We start from the raw sequence: 19,452 nt of genomic DNA on the forward strand, positions 1-19,452 counted from the left end.
AGTAAGCTAACGCCCTTTTACAGTCCAGGGTGTGAAGCAACGCTTCCCTAGGTGTCGTATGGGGTTTTGGAAAAAAGTCGGCAGTTCTATACTTTGGTTAATATGAAATTGAGAAATGACCTTCGGTAAGAATGAGGGGTGCGTTCTAAGTACCACTTTTTGATGAAAGAATTGTAAATATGGTTCATAGTGTACCAGTGCTTGTAGTTCACTGACCCATCTAGCTGAGGTGACTGCTACGAGGAATACAACTTTCCATGTAAGGAATTTTATGTGCGCCGATTCCATTGGTTCAAAAGGGGAAAGCATGAGTTGTTCTAAAACCTGATTGATATTCCAAGGAACTGCTGGTTTGGTAGTGGGTGGTCTAATGTGTAGTAGTCCTTTGAGGAAACGTGCAAGCAAAGGGTGAGCTGCTATAGTGCCTTGATTATATGGCCTGTGGTAGGCCGCGATGGCACTGAGGTGAACTCTAATCGAAGCCGTGGCTAAGCCTGTTTCGAATAAGGTATGAAGATAGTCCAACAATTGTTGTGGTGAACAATCTATAGGCGATATGTGTTGTGTTACACACCATGTGGTATACCTTTTCCATTTATAATGGTAATTGCGCCTGGTGGATGGTTTCCTAGATTCTAGTAGGATACGTTGGGCGTCACTGGATACGTTTTGTTCCGTTAGTAACCACCTGTCAATCTCCACGCTGTTAAGTGGAGGGATGCATGCAGTGGATGTAAAAGAGCTCCCTGGTCCTGCAACAGGAGATCCGGTCGATTTGGAAGTCGCCATGGTGTATCGCTGGAGAGGTGTAGGAGATAACTGTACCATGGCTGTCGTGGCCAGGCCGGTGCGATGAGAATCATCTGAGCATTGTCCGTTATGCATTTCTGAATTGTTCTGGTGATCAGGGGAATTGGAGGAAACGCATATACCAGACCAGACGACCACGGGATGAGGAAGGCATCTTGCGCCATCCGGAACTTACTTGGGCGAATGGAACAGAATTTGGGACGTTGTGCATTGAGTTCTGTCGCAAATAAGTCTATCGATGGTGTTCCCCATCTGGCGAAAAGACTGAGTACCACCTCCGGATTGAGGGACCATTCGTGGGGGTGGAAGATGCGGCTTAACCTGTCCACTCTCGTGTTTGCTATACCTGGCAAGTAAGTGGCTTGAAGATGTATGCAATGTTGGTGCGCAAACTGGAAGATGAGTAGTGCCTCCTTGCAGAGGTTCCAAGAACCCGATCCCCCTTGCTTGTTGATGTAGAACATTGCCACTTGATTGTCCGTGTAGACCATGACTCTTCGTCCTTGCAGAAATTGCTGAAAAGCCTGGAGAGCATTGCGAATTGCTCGAAGCTCCAGTAAATTGATTTGCATCGTTTTCTCTGTTAAGAACCAAAGACCTTGCGTCTCGTGAATCTCTAGATGCGCCCCCCAGCCCTTTTGCGATGCATCTGTTGTTAGAACGGAGTTGTGCATGGGTTGTCTGAATAGGGCTCCTTTCGCCAGTGTGGACGGAAGGAGCCACCAAGCTATGTCCTTCTTCATTTCTGCGGTGAGGGTAATTGATTGTGTGAGTGGTTGGAAATGTTGTCTCCACTGTCGTTTGAGTCCCCACTGTAGTCGTCTCATGTGCAACTTGGTATTTGGCACTAGAAAATTGGCCGCTGCCATGTGGCCGAGAATGACTAGGATTTGTCTGGCGGATGTGGACGGTCTCGGTAACAGGTTGTTCAGTAGACTTCGCATTTGTGCTTGCCTGTCTTGTGGTAGATATGCCCTTGATTGGGTAGTATCCAGATAAGCTCCTATGAATTGCAGCTGTTGTGTTGGCTGCAGGTGAGACTTCCGGAAGTTGACCACTAACCCTAAGTGGTATAAGCACTGAAGAATTTGACGGAGATGACAGAGGAGGCGATCTTGTGATGGAGCCACAACTAGCCAGTCGTCCAGATAAGGGAAGATTGTCATTCCTTGTTGCCTGAGGTGAGCCACCACCACTACCATGCACTTGGTGAACATGCTGGGTGCCGCTGATAGGCCAAAGGGTAGTACTCTGTACTGGTAATGCTGGTGTTTGTAACGAAAGCAAAGATACCGCCAAGAAGAAGGATGGATTGGAATGTGAGTATAGGCATCCTTCAGGTCGATGGAACACATCCAGTCGTTGGGTTGCAGTAAGGGTAGGATTGACTTCAGGGATACCATCTTGAATTTTTCCTTGATCAGGAATTTGTTGAGTTCCCTGAGATCTAGAATGGGTCGGAGTCCTTCCGATTTCTTGGGAATTAGGAAGTATGGGGAATAAAATCCTCGATTGTAGTTGTTCGTGGTTAGTTGTACGATGGCTTTCTCTTGACATAGGTGTAAGATCTCCTGTTGGAGTTGTGGATGATCCCGCGTAGTTCTGAAAGAAGGGAACTGTGGAAGGTGTGGTTTTGTTTGAAATTGAAGACGGTAATCCTGACTCACAATGTCCAGTACCGACTGATCTGATGTTATTTGTTTCCAAACTGAAAAACACGATTGGATTCTCCCTGGCGGTGGTAAGTGGAGTGATGGTGGCTTTATGTTCAAAAAGACTGTGCGGGTTTAGGGGCAGTCGATTGCTGTTGCGTTTGCTGACGTTGGGAACGCGATTTGCCCCTACGAGAGAGATGAGACGGTTGTTGGTGAGGCTGTCTTTGATAGGTTTGGTACGGCTGAGAGCGGTACCCGTGGTATGGTCTGAAGGGCCGACGTCCGTTAAGAGGACTTACGCTGGTGTGGGTAGAAGCGTTTTGTTGGATGGTAAGTTGTATGCGTGTGCAAAGATTGAACTGCTAATGCCTCATCCTTGAGCTTACCGACCGTTTCCTGCAGTTTTGTTCCAAACAGATTATCCCCTGTACAGGGTAGATTGGAAAGTTTTTCATGGACATCTTCTCTGATTGAACTGGAACGGAGCCATGCTGTCCTACGCGCTGCTATGGCTGTTGCGGAAGCTCTTGAGGAGGTCTCCATGCACTCTTCCATGTCATGCAGGGTTTGAGGTGGTTGTCCACCAATGGTAGAAAGTAAGCCCTTAGTTGCTTGAATGCAATCATATAGGTATTGCACCATATAAAATTGGTGGTGCATGATGCGTGTGGTGAGCATAGCATTTTGGTATATTTTCCTTCCTACCTCGTCTAGGTATTTATGGTCTTTATTCGGTGGATAGGTTGCATGTAGTTTAGTTTTCTTAAACCGCTGCATAGCGGACTCTACAACTACAGATTCATGTTGTAGTTGTGGGAATGCATACGGAGTCTCCTTTTTTATTCTAAACTTGATATCCGATTTCCTGGATACTGCCTGTATGGTTTGAGGAGTCTCCCACGATTTTAAGAGTAGACGGTGAGGTGGAAGTGTCATAGGCTCTCCTGGAACATCGAAAATTTTTAACAATCCTAATGTTTCAGCTCTGGGGTCCGGTTCCTTTTGAATTTGTAATTGCAGGATATTTCCTATCTTTTCTAAAAACTTTGGATAGGAAAGATCCTCAGGTGGGGAGTAAGGTTCCTGTTGACCTGTGAATGGGTCGGCTGATTCTTTTTGTGGGGTGCAGCTGGGGCCTGTACCAGAGCCGGCTCCCCTCTTGTTGTGTTTGTTCCGAAAGGACTGGCCCCTGCCTACGGGGTGAGGGGCTTGATATGGACTCTTGTAGGGTCTGAAGGCTGTGATTCTCTGCCCCTAGGTAATTGGGAGAGGGTGATGAAAAGTGCACGATGACTTCTGTGCATAGGAAGGAATACTGTTATTGTAAACAACTACTCAGGATAATATTCATTACAAGGGGCGTTGGCTTCTTTTATTCTTGTTCTCCGGTAGCCGAGGTATTTTATTTAAAAGTGTTTGTATACCGTCTTTACAAACAGTGTTTAATCAAAACGGTTTACATAACTAAATAAAAAAACAAAAGATTTAAATTTAAAAGAACATAAAGATTATCAAATTATAAAAGCTCAAAATTACAAAAATATACAATACCCCATTTGTCGGCCATCTTCTCCAGTTCGCTTCCGAACAGGAGGGGCTCCTTTAAAGGGCATTCTCGTGAGTTTCGTCTTGGAAGTCGCATCTGCTGACCAACTTCGGAGCGAGAGTTGCCTTCTGGCTGCCATTACGGATGAGGCGCCCCTTCTGAGGTGCGTACCAGGTCAGAGGTCGCATCCGTGAGGAAGGATACCGCTGGTTCTAGTGCTTCGACAGGCGTGGCTGCGTTCCTGGTCATGGATAAGCAGGTGCGTGTTACCACGGCACAGCAGGCAGCAATATGTGGTGACATAGCTGATACGTCGAAAGGAAAATTGGTTCTTACCTGCTAATTTTCATTCCTGTAGTACCAAGGATCAGTCCAGACCGCTGGATTGTGTCTCCCTTCCAGCAGAGGGAGTCAGAGAAAAAAAACCTGAAAAGGCACCCCTCTTAACCTGATGTGCCACCTGCGATCCCTCAGTATATACAATGTCAAAGCAGAATAACCAATAAAGGAGAACAAATCCCCAAACATAACAACCAGTGGCTACAACAATATGCGTGGTAAAAGAAACAAACCGTACCGCCGCATAACATATCAAGAAGATTCCTTCCCATGCCTGTAAAGAACTCTGCCGAGGTAAGAAGGAGGAAGAAACATACAGAAAAAAAACACTCTCCAAAAAGCCCAAGGGCGGGCGTCTGGACTGATCCTTGGTACTACAGGAACGAAAATTAGCAGGTAAGAACCAATTTTCCTTTCCTTGCACGTACCAGGATCAGTCCAGACCACTGGGATGTACCAGAGCTGCCCTAATTGGGGTGGGATCTGGAGAGTCCCGCACGAAGAACACTGCTGCCAAAACAGTCTACCTCCGGATCCCGGACGTCCACAAGATAATGTTTCGCAAAAGTATGCAAGGATTTCCAAGTGGCTGCTCTACAAATCTCCTGCGGTGAGACCGACTCACTCTCCGCCCAAGAAGCCGCTTGAGACCTGGTAGAGTGCACTTTCAAGCCTTCTGGTATGGCACTCCCAGCACAAAGATAAGTGGAGGAATTGGCCTCCTTCAACCACCTAGCAACCGTAGCTTTGGATGTCATGTGTCCCCGTCTAGGACCAGACAATAAGACAAACAAATGATCCGATTATCGAAAAGCATTGGTCACCTCTAGATAGCGAAGGAGAACCCGGCGCACATCCAACATATGCAGATCCTTATCCATCTCAGAAGTCTGATCCAAATTCAGGAAAGCCGGTAACTCTACCGTCCGATTGACATGAAAAGCCGATCCCACCTTGGGCAAGAAGGAGGGAACGGTCCGCAGCGAAACTCCGGAATCCGAAATACGAAGATACGGATCCTAACACGACAAAGCTTGAAGCTCTGAAATTCGCCAAGTGGAGGTAATGGCTACCAAAAAAAACAAAACCAGTCTTGAGTGTCAAATCCTTCAACATAGCCCGCCGGAGGGGCTCAAAAGGAAGACCACATAAGCCCTTAAGAACTAAATTCAAGCTCCAGGCAGGACAAATTTGTCATACCGGTGGGCGCAAATGCTTGGCCCCCTTCAAAACAAGGGACACATCTGGATGAGCTGCCAGCGAAAAACCATAAATCTTGCCCCGCAGGCAACCCAGTGCCGTGACCTGCACCCGGAGAGAACTGCAAGCTAGACCTTTCTTCAGCCCCTCCTGCAGGAAGGATAGGATGTGTGCCACTGCAGCCAGACACGGGGGGGACATTCAAACCTTGGCACCAAGAATCGAAAACTCTCCAAACACAAATATAGGCCAACGACATGGACTATTTCCGTACTTGCAAAAGGGTAGAAATAACTGAATCCGAATATCCCCTCTTCCTCAATTGCCTCCTCTCATAAGCCAGGCCGCTAGACAAAAGCGATCCGCTCAATCGAAAAATACTGGACCTTGTCGAAGAAGATTCGGAAGGTGGGTGAGACGCACCGGACCGTTGATCGCCAACGAGATCAGATCCGCAAAGCACGGCCTTCGGGGCCTCTCTGGGGCTACCAGAATGACAGACCCCACGTGGTTTCTCTATCCGTCGCATGATCTTGCCCACTAGTGGCCAAGGTGGAAACACACAGTAGTACGCCGCGAGGCCACGGAAGGACAAGAGCATCCACTCCTTCCGACCCGTGGTCTCTCCGACAACTGAAAAACTGGGGCACCTTTGCATTTGTCCGAGTTGCCATCTGGTCGAGATGTGGAACCCAACGACGAGTGATTAGCCGGAAGGCTGCGTCGGACAATTTCCACTCGCTGGGATCTAGATGCTGTCGGCTGAGAGTCTGCCTGCACATTGTCTACCCCGGCTATGTGCGAGGCCGCCAACTGGACCAGATGTCGCTCTGCCCACGTCATGAGCCTTTCGGTCTCCCAGGCCACCGACCGACTCCTGGTTCCTCCTTGGCGGTTGATGTAGGCTACCGTCGACGCGCTGACAAGACTTGCACCGCACACTGAGCTACCAGAGGGAGAAACACACATAACGCCAGGCATACCGCCCTGGTTTCCAATCGATTAACCACGTCGCCTGATAACTTGTCCAACGACCCTGAGCGGATTGTGACTGGCAAACTGCTCCCCAACCAGTGAGGCTGGCATCCGTCGTGACTATTACCCACTGCGGCTCCTCCAGGTCCATCCCCTGTAACAAGTGGGCCAGAATCAACCACCAATCGAGACTGGACCTGGCTGGTTCCATCAGTGGCAAAGGCAGGCGAAACTCCTCCGATTTCGGATCCCACCGAGAAAGCAATGCGTGTTGTAATGGTCTCATATGTGCCTACGCCCAGGGAACCACCTCCAGAGTAGATGCCATGGAACCAAGTACCTGCAAATAATCCCATACTATGGGCAGGGGTAGAGACTTGAGCAGATGGATCTGTGCCATTAACTTGAGCCTCCTCTCCCGAGTGAGGAAGACCTTGCCTACCGAGGTATCGAAGCATGCTCCCAGGAAGTTGAGAACCTGAGATGGTACCAACTGGCTCCTGGCAAAGTTGACCACCCAACCAAGGGACTAGAGCTGGAGTAGAACCTTGTTCACTGCTTCCCGACAGAGGCTCTCCAATTTGGCCCGGATGAGCCAATCGTCCAGGTATGGGTGAACCAAGATCCCCTGCCGCCGGAGGGCCACTGCTACGACTACCATTACCTTGGTGAACACCCAAGGCGCTGTCGCTAAGCCGAACGGAAGAGCTTGGAACTGATAATGCTCCCCCAGGACCATGAACCGGAGAAACCGCTGATGGCGCTCGTGTATCCCAATGTGAAGATACGCCTCAGTCAGGTCCAAAGAGGCCAAATATTCTCCTGAGTGGACGGCCGCAATGACCGACCGTAGAGTCTCCATGCGAAATCTGGGGACCCCAAGTGCTCTGTTGACTGCCTTGAGATCCAATATTGGCCGGAAGGACCCCTCCTTCTTCGGGACTACGAAATAGATGGAGTACCTGCCAGCCTTGCGCTCCTCCGGAGGGACCAGAACAATAGCCCCCAGGGATTTCAAGCGACTCAGGGTTTGCCCGACTACTTCTTGCTTGGCCAGAGAGCAGGCGGGAGAAATCAGAAAAAGATCCCTTAACGGGTGGGCAAAATCCAACTCGTAATCGTGGGCAATGATATTGAGGACCCACTGGTCCGACGTGATCCTGACCCACTCCTCGAGAAACAGGGAGAGACGACCTCCCACCATTGGAACCGGGGAGAGGGTTGGAACACCTTCATTGGGACTGCTTACCTCCAGTGGCCCCTTGAGAGCCTCCCTCCCGAAATGGCCTCCAACCACGAAAGGAAGTAGGCCAAGACTGAGCCCTCTGAGTCTGTTGTCGGGCGGGAAAGGCGGGCGGCCGTGACTGCCGAAATCTGCGCTGCCCTCGGAAACGGTAACACGCTGCCCCAAAGGGCCTGGAAGACTTAGGCTTGTCTTCTGGCAATTTATACACCTTATTCTCCCAAGAGACTTAATAAGGGCGTCAAGTTCCTCTCCAAGCAACAATTTTCCCTTAAAAGGAAGATTGCCCAACTGAGTTTTGGAAGAAACGTCCGCGGACCAATTCCGGAGCCAGAGAAGCCGTCTAGCCGAAACTGCAATGGCCATGTTGCGTGAAGAAGCCTGCAACAGATCATATAATGCATCCGCTGAGTAAGCTACCGCGGACTCCATCCTATTCGCCTGATCTGCTTCCTCTGGCGGCAACACCTGTGATGTGAGCATTTGCTGGACCCATCCAAGAGTTGCTCGCTGGATGAGGCTACTGCAGACCGCTACTCTAACACAGAGTGCTGACACCTCAAAAATGCACTTGAGGAGGACTTCTAGCTGCCTATCCTGTAAGTCCTTAAGAGCCATCGCTCCCGTAACAGGAATGGTGTCAGCTTGGTGACCGCAGTAACCGGCACGTCCACCTTGGGAATCCTGAGGATATCAAAGGCTTCCTCAGGTAAAGGGTAGAGTTTGTCCATCGCCCGTCCCACCCGCAGAGTCGCGTCCGGAGATTCCCACTCCCGAGTGACCAACTGCTTAAGCATTGGGTGGAAAGGAAAAGTTTAACTAAATCATCCAGAGCCTTAGAACTCTGTAAAAAAAATCCTGGAGGGATTTCCCCTTCCTCCAGGGATTCTTGATCCTCGTCCAAGGTGTCCGTGTCCCCTATGGAGAGGCTTTTGGCCGGTAGGGGCACGTCTCTGGGGGGCCTAGAGGGCCCTGGGAGGTTAGGGTCCTCTGGGGGAGGCTGTGGTTGTGTCATCGGTGGCGCCGGTTGCATGTGGACGAAGGTGTGAAGAGCTTTAAAGAATTCTACCTAGGAAATGCCGCTGCGGCCCCGGGGAGCCCCGTTTGAGGGAGGCTCGCGCTGGGGGTTGAGAGGTCCGGTGTACTATTGGTGGATCTGGATTCCTGTACTGGCTGGGGAGGGCCTTGACCTGGCTCTCCCAGAGTCTCCTCACACTGTCAGCACAGGGCCGTGGCCTCTTCAAGCTGCGCAGCTCTTATGTGGCAGGCTGGGCAGAGAGCTTGTGCTTTGACCTTGGCCAGTGGTGCCATGGTTTGTGCGCATAGGGTAGCAGAAAGCTCCGTATAATGTGCGCGCCGGGAGGCTTAGTTATGCGCTCCGGGTGCGCCAAAGATGTGCACGTAGGCCGAGATGCGCGCTCACAAGATGCACGCGCCACTGTGCGCACAGATTTAACTTATGCGCCCGGCACCGTTGAGCACATGGCTGTGCGCCCCGGCCCCCTCATGTGTCTCTGTGCATAGGGCACTTATGCGCGCGCCGATGTGCACACAAGTAGGTTGTGCACCCGGCTCGTCTGTGTGCACGGCTCAGTTAGGCGGATAGGACAGCGATCGGAGGGAAATGGCGTCAGCGACCACGCAAGCAATATGACGACCACCTCAGAGGGTCTCCATGTGGGAGGACCCTCATATCAGATTGGGGTCTAGCCCGGGCGGGGCTGATCAATCCGATAGCACAGACACCGACTGACGATCTGTGCAGTTTTCCGAGCCTCGGAGACCTTTAGAAAGTTTTCTACCTTACCTTGTCTCGGCGTTTCCTGGTTTCATTCCGGGCGGTCTCCGGCTGCAGGGGGAGAGAGGGCGCTCGGTGTTGCACCCGCTGCCTCCCAACCTCTCCCGTTGCCGGGGGCAAAGTCCACGCTGGGAACCGGCTGCCGGACCGAGGCCTACCTCTGAGGGATCTCTGAAATTACCTCAGGAATTCTCGACTGGGGGCTCGTCTGTAGATGTATGGTTTCTTCTTGTTTGTGTATAGGTCCCGAACTACTATGGAGATGGAAAATACTGAAGAGCTGCACTTCCTGCAGGGGTGTATGTACTAGGGCTGACGTCAGATTGAAATCTGATCCGTCTCCAACTGCTGTCAGGAGTTCACTATACCCCATTGGTCCTGAGTCCATCTGCTACACGCTAGGAAAGAGTCTGTAGACCCTTGTAACACTGCCCCCCACCCTCAAAACTCACCCTGAGTTGAAAATGCCCCTCTTACAGTGGGAGCTATACAGCATGTCAGACTGTCTAACAGAGGCTCTAGCTTTCTCTCCCCCCCCCCAAAATATGGTCACTTTTGCTCATAAATGCTCCACACCTACATGCGGTAGGGATATGTTTAACGATACGTGTGTACTTGATATAAAATTGAGCATATTTTTGCTCGCATGCCCAATGAATGCATTTATGGGAGCCCACCAGTTCCTTTTAAAATTTACCTGACAGATTTTATACATGTAACAGGTTTTGAAAAATTACCCCATCATGTTTTATGTGCTGATAAATATGACAAAACCATAGTTTCTGTATACTAAGCATATTTTTGTGCACACATTTTCAGGTTAGTGCAATTTTTAAAAGATACTCTTATCATATCATTAGCTTACTGCAGCGGGAGTTAATACATTTTTTAGCGTATTGTACCCTGAATGTCTTATTACTGTGATCTCTAAGATGGTAGATGTGGGATGAAAATGACCCAGCTTTGACTGGAAAGACTGTCCAATACTGAGTACAGCATGTGAGAATTTATGTATAAAATCAAGCCTTTCAGCCATTTTTTTTTTTTTTTTTTTGGAAATAAGGGGAAGAGGAGTTGCTGGGTTTTAATTTTGAGGGTGTGCAATGACTCACGGATTTATAACATTTAAGTATTATACATGTAGAGTTTTAACCGGGACAGAATGAAAGGGCCACTTGATGTTTGTCTGCTGTCAATTACCACATAATTCTATCCCTTAAATTACAGGCAAGGCTTCTATGTCTATTAATGGTGAGTTAATTCTCCAAAACACAAGGCTGTACTGAAAGTTGCACTATGTATCCCTCCCTTCCCATCTCATCACTTGCTAATCCAAAGCGAAGCTTCTTCCAGGACTGCATTTCTCTGGAGGAGAGAGAGAATGTCCACCTCCTTCAGTGGTTACTGCATGTTCATGCTCTGTTCCTTCTGACGCCATGCTGCTTCCATGTATGCTGTAATTTCAGTCTTATGGCGATGGAAGTTAAACCGACAGTCAGTATGGTCCAAGCTTATCTGGAGAAGATATACAAATAAAAGCGTAAAATAAAAATGAGAAGGTTTTAGTGACAGGTAAGAAAAAGAATACGATGGCAGCTAAAGGTCATAAGGCCCATCTAGTATGTCTGATTTCCTTCCCTGTGCAGTGCCATTGTCCTAGCTGATGTCCATAGAGGATAGCTCCAACCTTAAATGAAAACTAGTCACATGACTTACTCCACCTACATTTTGGCATCTGGAAGCTAAATAAATAATTGTAATAAAAGATAGTCACCAGATTTTCACAGGAAACAAAAGATATTCAAAGTAGAGAGGAGGAAGTGCCACCATTAGCACCCTCCACATTACCTATGCTGAAGTATTCATCCAAAACGATAGATGCCTTTTATTCACTTCCTGACACAAAAGAAGAGGTTGCACCATGGAGCAATACAAAGGGTAGGGTAACATACAGGAAATTGACGTAATTTTGACGCGATTGATTTTATTCACTTCCAGCAGTCCTCGAACACACAAATATTTACTAATGCTTATAATAAGAGTGCAGCTGCAGCACAGGACTTGCTAGGCTAAATGTAGGCGCCTTTGTTTTCAGTTTAAACTGATTTTCATCCATAAAGTCCCAGATTTTTCCAAAGGTGACTATTGTTTTAAATTAACATTCACCTTAATTTTAGGCTGAATAAAAAACTGCTACAGAGCTGCAGATGTAACGTTTCAAGGCCTCTAGCCACCGCTGAAAGCCAGTGTGGGCCAAAGGGTGTACTGTGTTTCAGATCCCACCCTCCAGGAGTGAAAGCGCTCGCCCTTCAGTGCCACCCATGCTGTGTTTCATCTCCTAAGCAACCAACAAGCCTGCTACCAGGTGCAGTGAATGCATTTCAAGCAAGCCTCGTCCATCAGAAGCACTTTCCGCCCGGCTCCTTGACCCTGCATAAAAGCAGTAGTGCAGTGTTGCAGAGCAGAGGAGCCCCAGTAAGTATTGCTGCTGAGGGACAGAAGAAGCTTGGAGCCACCACCGGTAAGGATGAATGCTGTTGCAGTGTGTATGTATGGGGGGGGTAGAGATAGGGATGCTGCTGAGGGACAGAAGAAGGATGAATGCTGTTGCAGTGTGTAGGTATGGGGGGGTAGAGATAGGGATGCTGCTGAGGGACAGAAGAAGGATGAATGCTGTTGCAGTGTGTATGTATGGGAGGGTAGAGATAGGGATGCTGCTGAGGGACAGAAGAAGGATGAATGCTGTTGCAGTGTGTATGTATGGGGGGGTAGAGATAGGGATGCTGCTGAGGGACAGAAGAAGGATGAATGCTGTTGCAGTGTGTATGTATGGGGGGGTAGAGATAGGGATGCTGTTGCAGTGTGTATGTATGGGAGGGTAGAGATAGGGATGCTGCTGAGGGACAGAAGAAGGATGAATGCTGTTGCAGTGTGTATGTATGAGGTGGGGGGGGGGGGTAGAGATAGGGATGCTGCTGAGGAACAGAAGAAGGATGAATGCTGTTGCAGTGTGTATGTATGGGGGGGGGTAGAGATAGGGATGCTGCTGAGGGACAGAAGAAGGATGAATGCTGTTGCAGTGTGTATGTATGTGGGGGGTAGAGATAGGGATGCTGCTGAGGGACAGAAGAAGGATGAATGCTGTTGCAGTGTGTATGTATGGGAGGGTAGAGATAGGGATGCTGCTGAGGGACAGAAGAAGGATGAATGCTGTTGCAGTGTGTATGTATGGGGGGTAGAGATAGGGATGCTGCTGAGGGACAGAAGAATGATGAATGCTGTTGCAGTGTGTATGTATGGGGGCGGGGTAGAGATAGGGATGCTGCTGAGGGACAGAAGAAGGATGAATGCTGTTGCAGTGTGTATGTATGAGGTGGGGGGGGGGTAGAGATAGGGATGCTGCTGAGGGACAGAAGGATGAATGCTGTTGCAGTGTGTATGTATGGGGGGGATAGAGATAGGGATGCTGCTGAGGGACAGAAGAAGGATGAATGCTGTTGCAGTGTGTATGTATGGGGGGGGGTAGAGATAGGGATGCTGCTGAGGGACAGAAGAAGGATGAATGCTGTTGCAGTGTGTATGTATGGGGGGGGGGGGGTAGAGATAGGGATGCTGCTGAGGGACAGAAGAAGGATGAATGCTGTTGCAGTGTGTATGTATGGGAGGGTAGAGATAGGGATGCTGCTGAGGGACAGAAGAAGGATGAATGCTGTTGCAGTGTGTATGTATGGGGGGGGGTAGAGATAGGGATGCTGCTGAGGAACAGAAGAAGGATGAATGCTGTTGCAGTGTGTATGTATGAGGTGGGGGGGGTAGAGATAGGGATGCTGCTGAGGGACAGAAGAAGGATGAATGCTGTTGCAGTGTGTATGTATGGGGGGGTAGAGATAGGGATGTTGCTGAGGGACAGAAGAAGGATGAATGCTGTTGCAGTGTGTATGTATGGGGGGGGGTAGAGATAGGGATGCTGCTGAGGAACAGAAGAAGGATGAATGCTGTTGCAGTGTGTATGTATGGGGGGGGGGCGGGTAGAGATAGGGATGCTGCTGAGGAACAGAAGAAGGATGAATGCTGTTGCAGTGTGTATGTATGGGGGGGGTAGAGATAGGGATGCTGCTGAGGAACAGAAGAAGGATGAATGCTGTTGCAGTGTGTATGTATGGGGGGGGGTAGAGATAGGGATGCTGCTGAGGGACAGAAGAAGGATGAATGCTGTTGCAGTGTGTATGTATGGGGGGGGATAGAGATAGGGATGCTGCTGAGGGACAGAAGAAGGATGAATGCTGTTGCAGTGTGTATGTATGGGGGGGGGTAGAGATAGGGATGCTGCTGAGGGACAGAAGAAGGATGAATGCTGTTGCAGTGTGTATGTATGGGGGCGGGGTAGAGATAGGGATGCTGCTGAGGGACAGAAGAAGGATGAATGCTGTTGCAGTGTGTATGTATGAGGTGGGGGGGTAGAGATAGGGATGCTGCTGAGGGACAGAAGAAGGATGAATGCTGTTGCAGTGTGTATGTATGGGGGGGGGGGTAGAGATAGGGATGCTGCTGAGGGACAGAAGAAGGATGAATGCTGTTGCAGTGTGTATGTATTGGGGGGGGGGGTAGAGATAGGGATGCTGCTGAGGGACAGAAGAAGGATGAATGCTGTTGCAGTGTGTATGTATGGGAGGGGTAGAGATAGGGATGCTGCTGAGGGACAGAAGAAGGATGAATGCTGTTGCAGTGTGTATGTATGGGGGGGGTAGAGATAGGGATGCTGCTGAGGGAACAGAAGAAGGATGAATGCTGTTGCAGTGTGTATGTATGAGGTGGGGGGGTAGAGATAGGGATGCTGCTGAGGGACAGAAGAAGGATGAATGCTGTTGCAGTGTGTATGTATGGGGGGGTAGAGATAGGGATGTTGCTGAGGGACAGAAGAAGGATGAATGCTGTTGCAGTGTGTATGTATGGGGGGAGTAGAGATAGGGATGCTGCTGAGGAACAGAAGAAGGATGAATGCTGTTGCAGTGTGTATGTATGGGGGGGGGTAGAGATAGGGATGCTGCTGAGGAACAGAAGAAGGATGAATGCTGTTGCAGTGTGTATGTATGGGGGGGGGTAGAGATAGGGATGCTGCTGAGGAACAGAAGAAGGATGAATGCTGTTGCAGTGTGTATGTATGGGGGGGGGGTAGAGATAGGGATGCTGCTGAGGGACAGAAGAAGGATGAATGCTGTTGCAGTGTGTATGTATGGGGGGGGTAGAGATAGGGATGCTGCTGAGGGACAGAAGAAGGATGAATGCTGTTGCAGTGTGTATGTATGGGGGGGATAGAGATAGGGATGCTGCTGAGGGACAGAAGAAGGATGAATGCTGTTGCAGTGTGTATGTATGGGGGGGGGGAGGTAGAGATAGGGATGCTGCTGAGGGACAGAAGAAGGATGAATGCTGTTGCAGTGTGTATGTATGGGGGCGGGGTAGAGATAGGGATGCTGCTGAGGGACAGAAGAAGGATGAATGCTGTTGCAGTGTGTATGTATGGGGGCGGGGTAGAGATAGGGATGCTGCTGAGGGACAGAAGAAGGATGAATGCTGTTGCAGTGTGTATGTATGGGGGCGGGGTAGAGATAGGGATGCTGCTGAGGGACAGAAGAAGGATGAATGCTGTTGCAGTGTGTATGTATGGGGGGGGGTAGAGATAGGGATGCTGCTGAGGGACAGAAGAAGGATGAATGCTGTTGCAGTGTGTATGTATGGGGGCGGGGTAGAGATAGGGATGCTGCTGAGGGACAGAAGAAGGATGAATGCTGTTGCAGTGTGTATGTATGGGGGGGGGGGTAGAGATAGGGATGCTGCTGAGGGACAGAAGAAGGATGAATGCTGTTGCAGTGTGTATGTATGGGGGGGGGGTAGAGATAGGGATGCTGCTGAGGGACAGAAGAAGGATGAATGCTGTTGCAGTGTGTATGTATGGGGGGGGGTAGAGATAGGGATGCTGCTGAGGGACAGAAGAAGGATGAATGCTGTTGCAGTGTGTATGTATGTATGGGGGGGGTAGAGATAGGGATGCTGCTGAGTGGGTAGGTAAGGGATATTGCGATGCAATAGATTAGAATTTTCCTAACCACACCCCTTTTTTAAAAATCGCAGACGTTAATGCACCATATTTCTGCTTTATTTATATCATTTTGATGAACCTAGGCGAAAGTAATGTGCAGAATACAAAATTTTAATAAATGAAAGAAGAATATTGCAGTGTGTGTGGTGGACAATTGCTGCCTCCAGAAATCTTCCTTCCCAATAAACAGATCTCCATTGACATGGGGACAGTAGAATTGCTCTGTCTATTGGATGCATCTAATGGGTCCTGCATTAGTCTCTTTATTGGCTTTCACTATTCATTTCACTTCCCATAGACGTTTTCCTGCTTACCACGCAGCTATGGACGATATTGGGGTAGTTCACTGTTGGCTGCCTGCCCCGCATCTTTGAACTGTTAATAGAAGGACTTAATAGTGCTTTGCCGTCCAGATGTATGGACATGTTTCATTATCTAGTCACGGGATCAGTGCTCTTTTCAATTGGGTTGCGACTTCTCCTTAATTTGCTCTATTCTGGAAGGTTGCCAATGCAATGCCAATTTTTAAACAGGGATTAAGGGAGATCCAAGAAATTACAGAGCAGCGAGTCTGACATCTGTGCCAGGCAAAATGGTAGACACTATCAAAGAACAAAATTGCTGAACATATAGATAGGTATAGTTTAATGGGACAAAGCCAACATGGATTTAGTCTAGGGAGGTCTTGCCTCACTAAATCTGCTACATTTTTTTAAGGGCCGAAATAAACAAAGATAATGGTGAGCCGATAGATATAGTGTATCTGGAGTTCTAGAAAGCATTTGACAAAGTCCTTCAAGAGAGACTTCTTAGGAAATTAGAAAGTCATGGATTAGTGGGCAATGTCCTATCGTGGATTGCCAACCCATTAAAAGAAAACAGAAAGTAGGGCTAAATGGAAAAAAAGTGACTAGTGGAGGGCCCCAGGTGTCTGTTTTGGGACCACTGCTTTTTAATATATTTATAAATGTCCTTGAAAGGGGAACAACAAGTAAGGTGATCAAATTTGCCTATGACACAAAATTATTCAAAGTTGTTAAATCACAAGAGGATTCTGAGAAACTGCAAGAGTGGGAGCCTGGTCATGCAAATGGCAAATGAAATCTAATGTGGGCAAATCAAAGTGATGCACTTAGGGAAGAGCAACCCTAATTATAGCTGCACCATGCAAGGTTCCACATTAGGAGTCATCACCCAGGAAAGAGATTTAGGTATTATTGTAGATAAATTGTTGAAATCCTCTACTCAGGGTGCAGCAGCAGCAGCCAAGAAAACAAACAGAATGCTGGGGATTATTAGGAAAGGACTGGAGAATAAAACAGAGAATATCATAATGTCTCTGTATCGCTCCATGGTGCATCCTCATCTTGTGTTCATATATCATACACAAACAGAATGCTGGGGATTATTAGGGAAGGAATGGAGAATAAAACAGAGAATATCATAATGTCTCTGTATCACTCCATGGTGCATCCTCATCTTGTGTTCATATATCATACACACACAGAATGCTGGGGATTATTAGGAAAGGAATGGAGAATAAAACAGAGAATATCATAACGCCTCTGTATCACTCCATGGTGCATCCTCATCTTGTGTTCATATATCATACACAAACAGAATGCTGGGGATTATTAGGAAAGGACTGGAGAATAAAACAGAGAATATCATAATGTCTCTGTATCGCTCCATGGTGCATCCTCATCTTGTGTTCATATATCATACACAAACAGAATGCTGGGGATTATTAGGACAGGAATGGAGAATAAAACAGAGAATATCATAATGTCTCTGTATCGCTCCATGGTGCATCCTCATCTTGTGTTCATATATCATACACAAACAGAATGCTGGGGATTATTAGGGAAGGAATGGAGAATAAAACAGAGAATATCATAATGCCTCTGTATCGCTCCATGGTGCATCCTCATCTTGTGTTCATATATCATACACAAACAGAATGCTGGGGATTATTAGGAAAGGAATGGAGAATAAAACAGAGAATATCCTAATGCCTCTGTATCACTCCATGGTGCATCCTCATCTTGTGTTCATATATCATACACAAACAGAATGCTGGGGATTATTAGGAAAGGAATGGAGAATAAAACAGAGAATATCATAATGCCTCTGTATCACTCCATGGTGCATCCTCATCTTGTGTTCATATATCATACACAAACAGAATGCTGGGGATTATTAGGAAAGGAATGGAGAATAAAACAGAGAATATCCTAATGCCTCTGTATCACTCCATGGTGCATCCTCATCTTGTGTTCATATATCATACACAAACAGAATGCTGGGGATTATTAGGAAAGGAATGGAGAATAAAACAGAGAATATCCTAATGCCTCTGTATCACTCCATGGTGCATCCTCATCTTGTGTTCATATATCATACACAAACAGAATGCTGGGGATTATTAGGACAGGAATGGAGAATAAAACAGAGAATATCATAATGTCTCTGTATCACTCCATGGTGCATCCTCATCTTGTGTTCATATATCATACACAAACAGAATGCTGGGGATTATTAGGAAAGGAATGGAGAATAAAACAGAGAATATCCTAATGCCTCTGTATCGCTCCATGGTGTATCCTCATCTTGTGTTCATATATCATACACAAACAGAATGCTGGGGATTATTAGGAAAGGAATGGAGAATAAAACAGAGAATATCATATTTCTTTGTATCGCTCCATTGTGCAACCTCTTGAGTATTGTGTGCAGTTCTGGTCCCCACATCTCAAGAAAGATACAGCAGAATTAGAAAAGGTGCAGAGAAGGGCGACCAAGATGATAAAGAGGATGAAACAATTCCCCAATGAAGAAAGGCTAAAGAGGTTAGGATTCCTCAGCTTTGAGAAGAGACGGCTGAGGGGAGATTTTCTATTGTTTTTTTATATTCTGCTTTTCAGGACCTTCAAAGTGGATTACATTCAGGTACAGTAATTATTTCCCTGCCCCAGAGGGCTCACATTGTAAGTTTGTACCTGATGCAATGGAGAGTAAAGTGGCTTGCCCAAGGTCACAAGGAGCAGCAGTGGGATTTGAACACTGATCTCCCTGATTCATAGCCCCACTGATCTAACCACTAGGTCTATAAAATGACTGGAATGCAACAGTAAACATTAATCAGTTGTTTACTCTTTCGAAAAGTACAAAAACCAGGGGACAGACAATGAAGTTACTATGATGTGGTGAAAGCTATTAGTGTAGCTGCATTTAAAAAAGGTTTGAATAAGTTCCTGGAGGAAAAGTCCATGAACCATTATTAAAGTAGAGTTGCAGAAATCCCCTGCTTATTCTTGGGATCAGCAGCTTGCAATCTCTCTACCCCTTGGGATCCTGCCAGGTACTTGTGACTGGGTTGATGGACCCTTGGTCTAACTCAGTATGGCAAGTCTTATGTTCACCTGTGTGCTTAACCCATTATGTCCCAATGTCCTATTTAGAGGATAACTTCTAATGTCTTTTTTTTTTTTTTACTAACCGTTTGGTTGCCAATAAAAAGGCAGTTTTCTAAAATTCTAATCTTTGATTTGGTGTATTTTATTGTAGTGGTAAGATGTCAATGTTTGTCGTTGTGGTTTGAACGTCCCCTATTGTAAAGAGGCAATGCTTCTTAGGTCTTACTCTCACATCTCCATCATGTCCACTACTTTATTTATTCGTTGTAATTTATTCCCCAGTTACTTGTTCCTAGTTTATCTCCCTGTTCAATGTAACCGCATTCTTACATGCATGTTAATGTTATAATGTAAACCGAATTGATATGTA

At 47.5% G+C, this 19,452-nt stretch overlaps 1 protein-coding gene across 2 annotated transcripts in view; it reads right to left on the reverse strand.

Annotated features, from left to right (window-relative positions):
- FAM183A (family with sequence similarity 183 member A) overlaps positions 1 to 19,452 on the reverse strand; it is a 47,157-nt gene that overhangs the window by 11,264 nt on the left and 16,441 nt on the right. Inside the window, exon 4 of one of the 2 annotated variants that reach the window (XM_029618159.1) lies at positions 10,956 to 11,081. In XM_029618159.1, the coding sequence (XP_029474019.1) occupies positions 10,968 to 11,081 (114 nt within the window). In that variant the 3' untranslated portion in view covers positions 10,956 to 10,967. Of the gene's footprint in view, positions 1 to 10,582; positions 11,082 to 19,452 lie in introns of those variants that run through there. The other variant, XM_029618158.1, reaches the window with a different exon arrangement.

Source organism: Rhinatrema bivittatum, chromosome 10 (genome assembly GCF_901001135.1).
Source record: "Rhinatrema bivittatum chromosome 10, aRhiBiv1.1, whole genome shotgun sequence".
Classification (NCBI taxonomy): Eukaryota; Metazoa; Chordata; class Amphibia; order Gymnophiona; family Rhinatrematidae; genus Rhinatrema; species Rhinatrema bivittatum.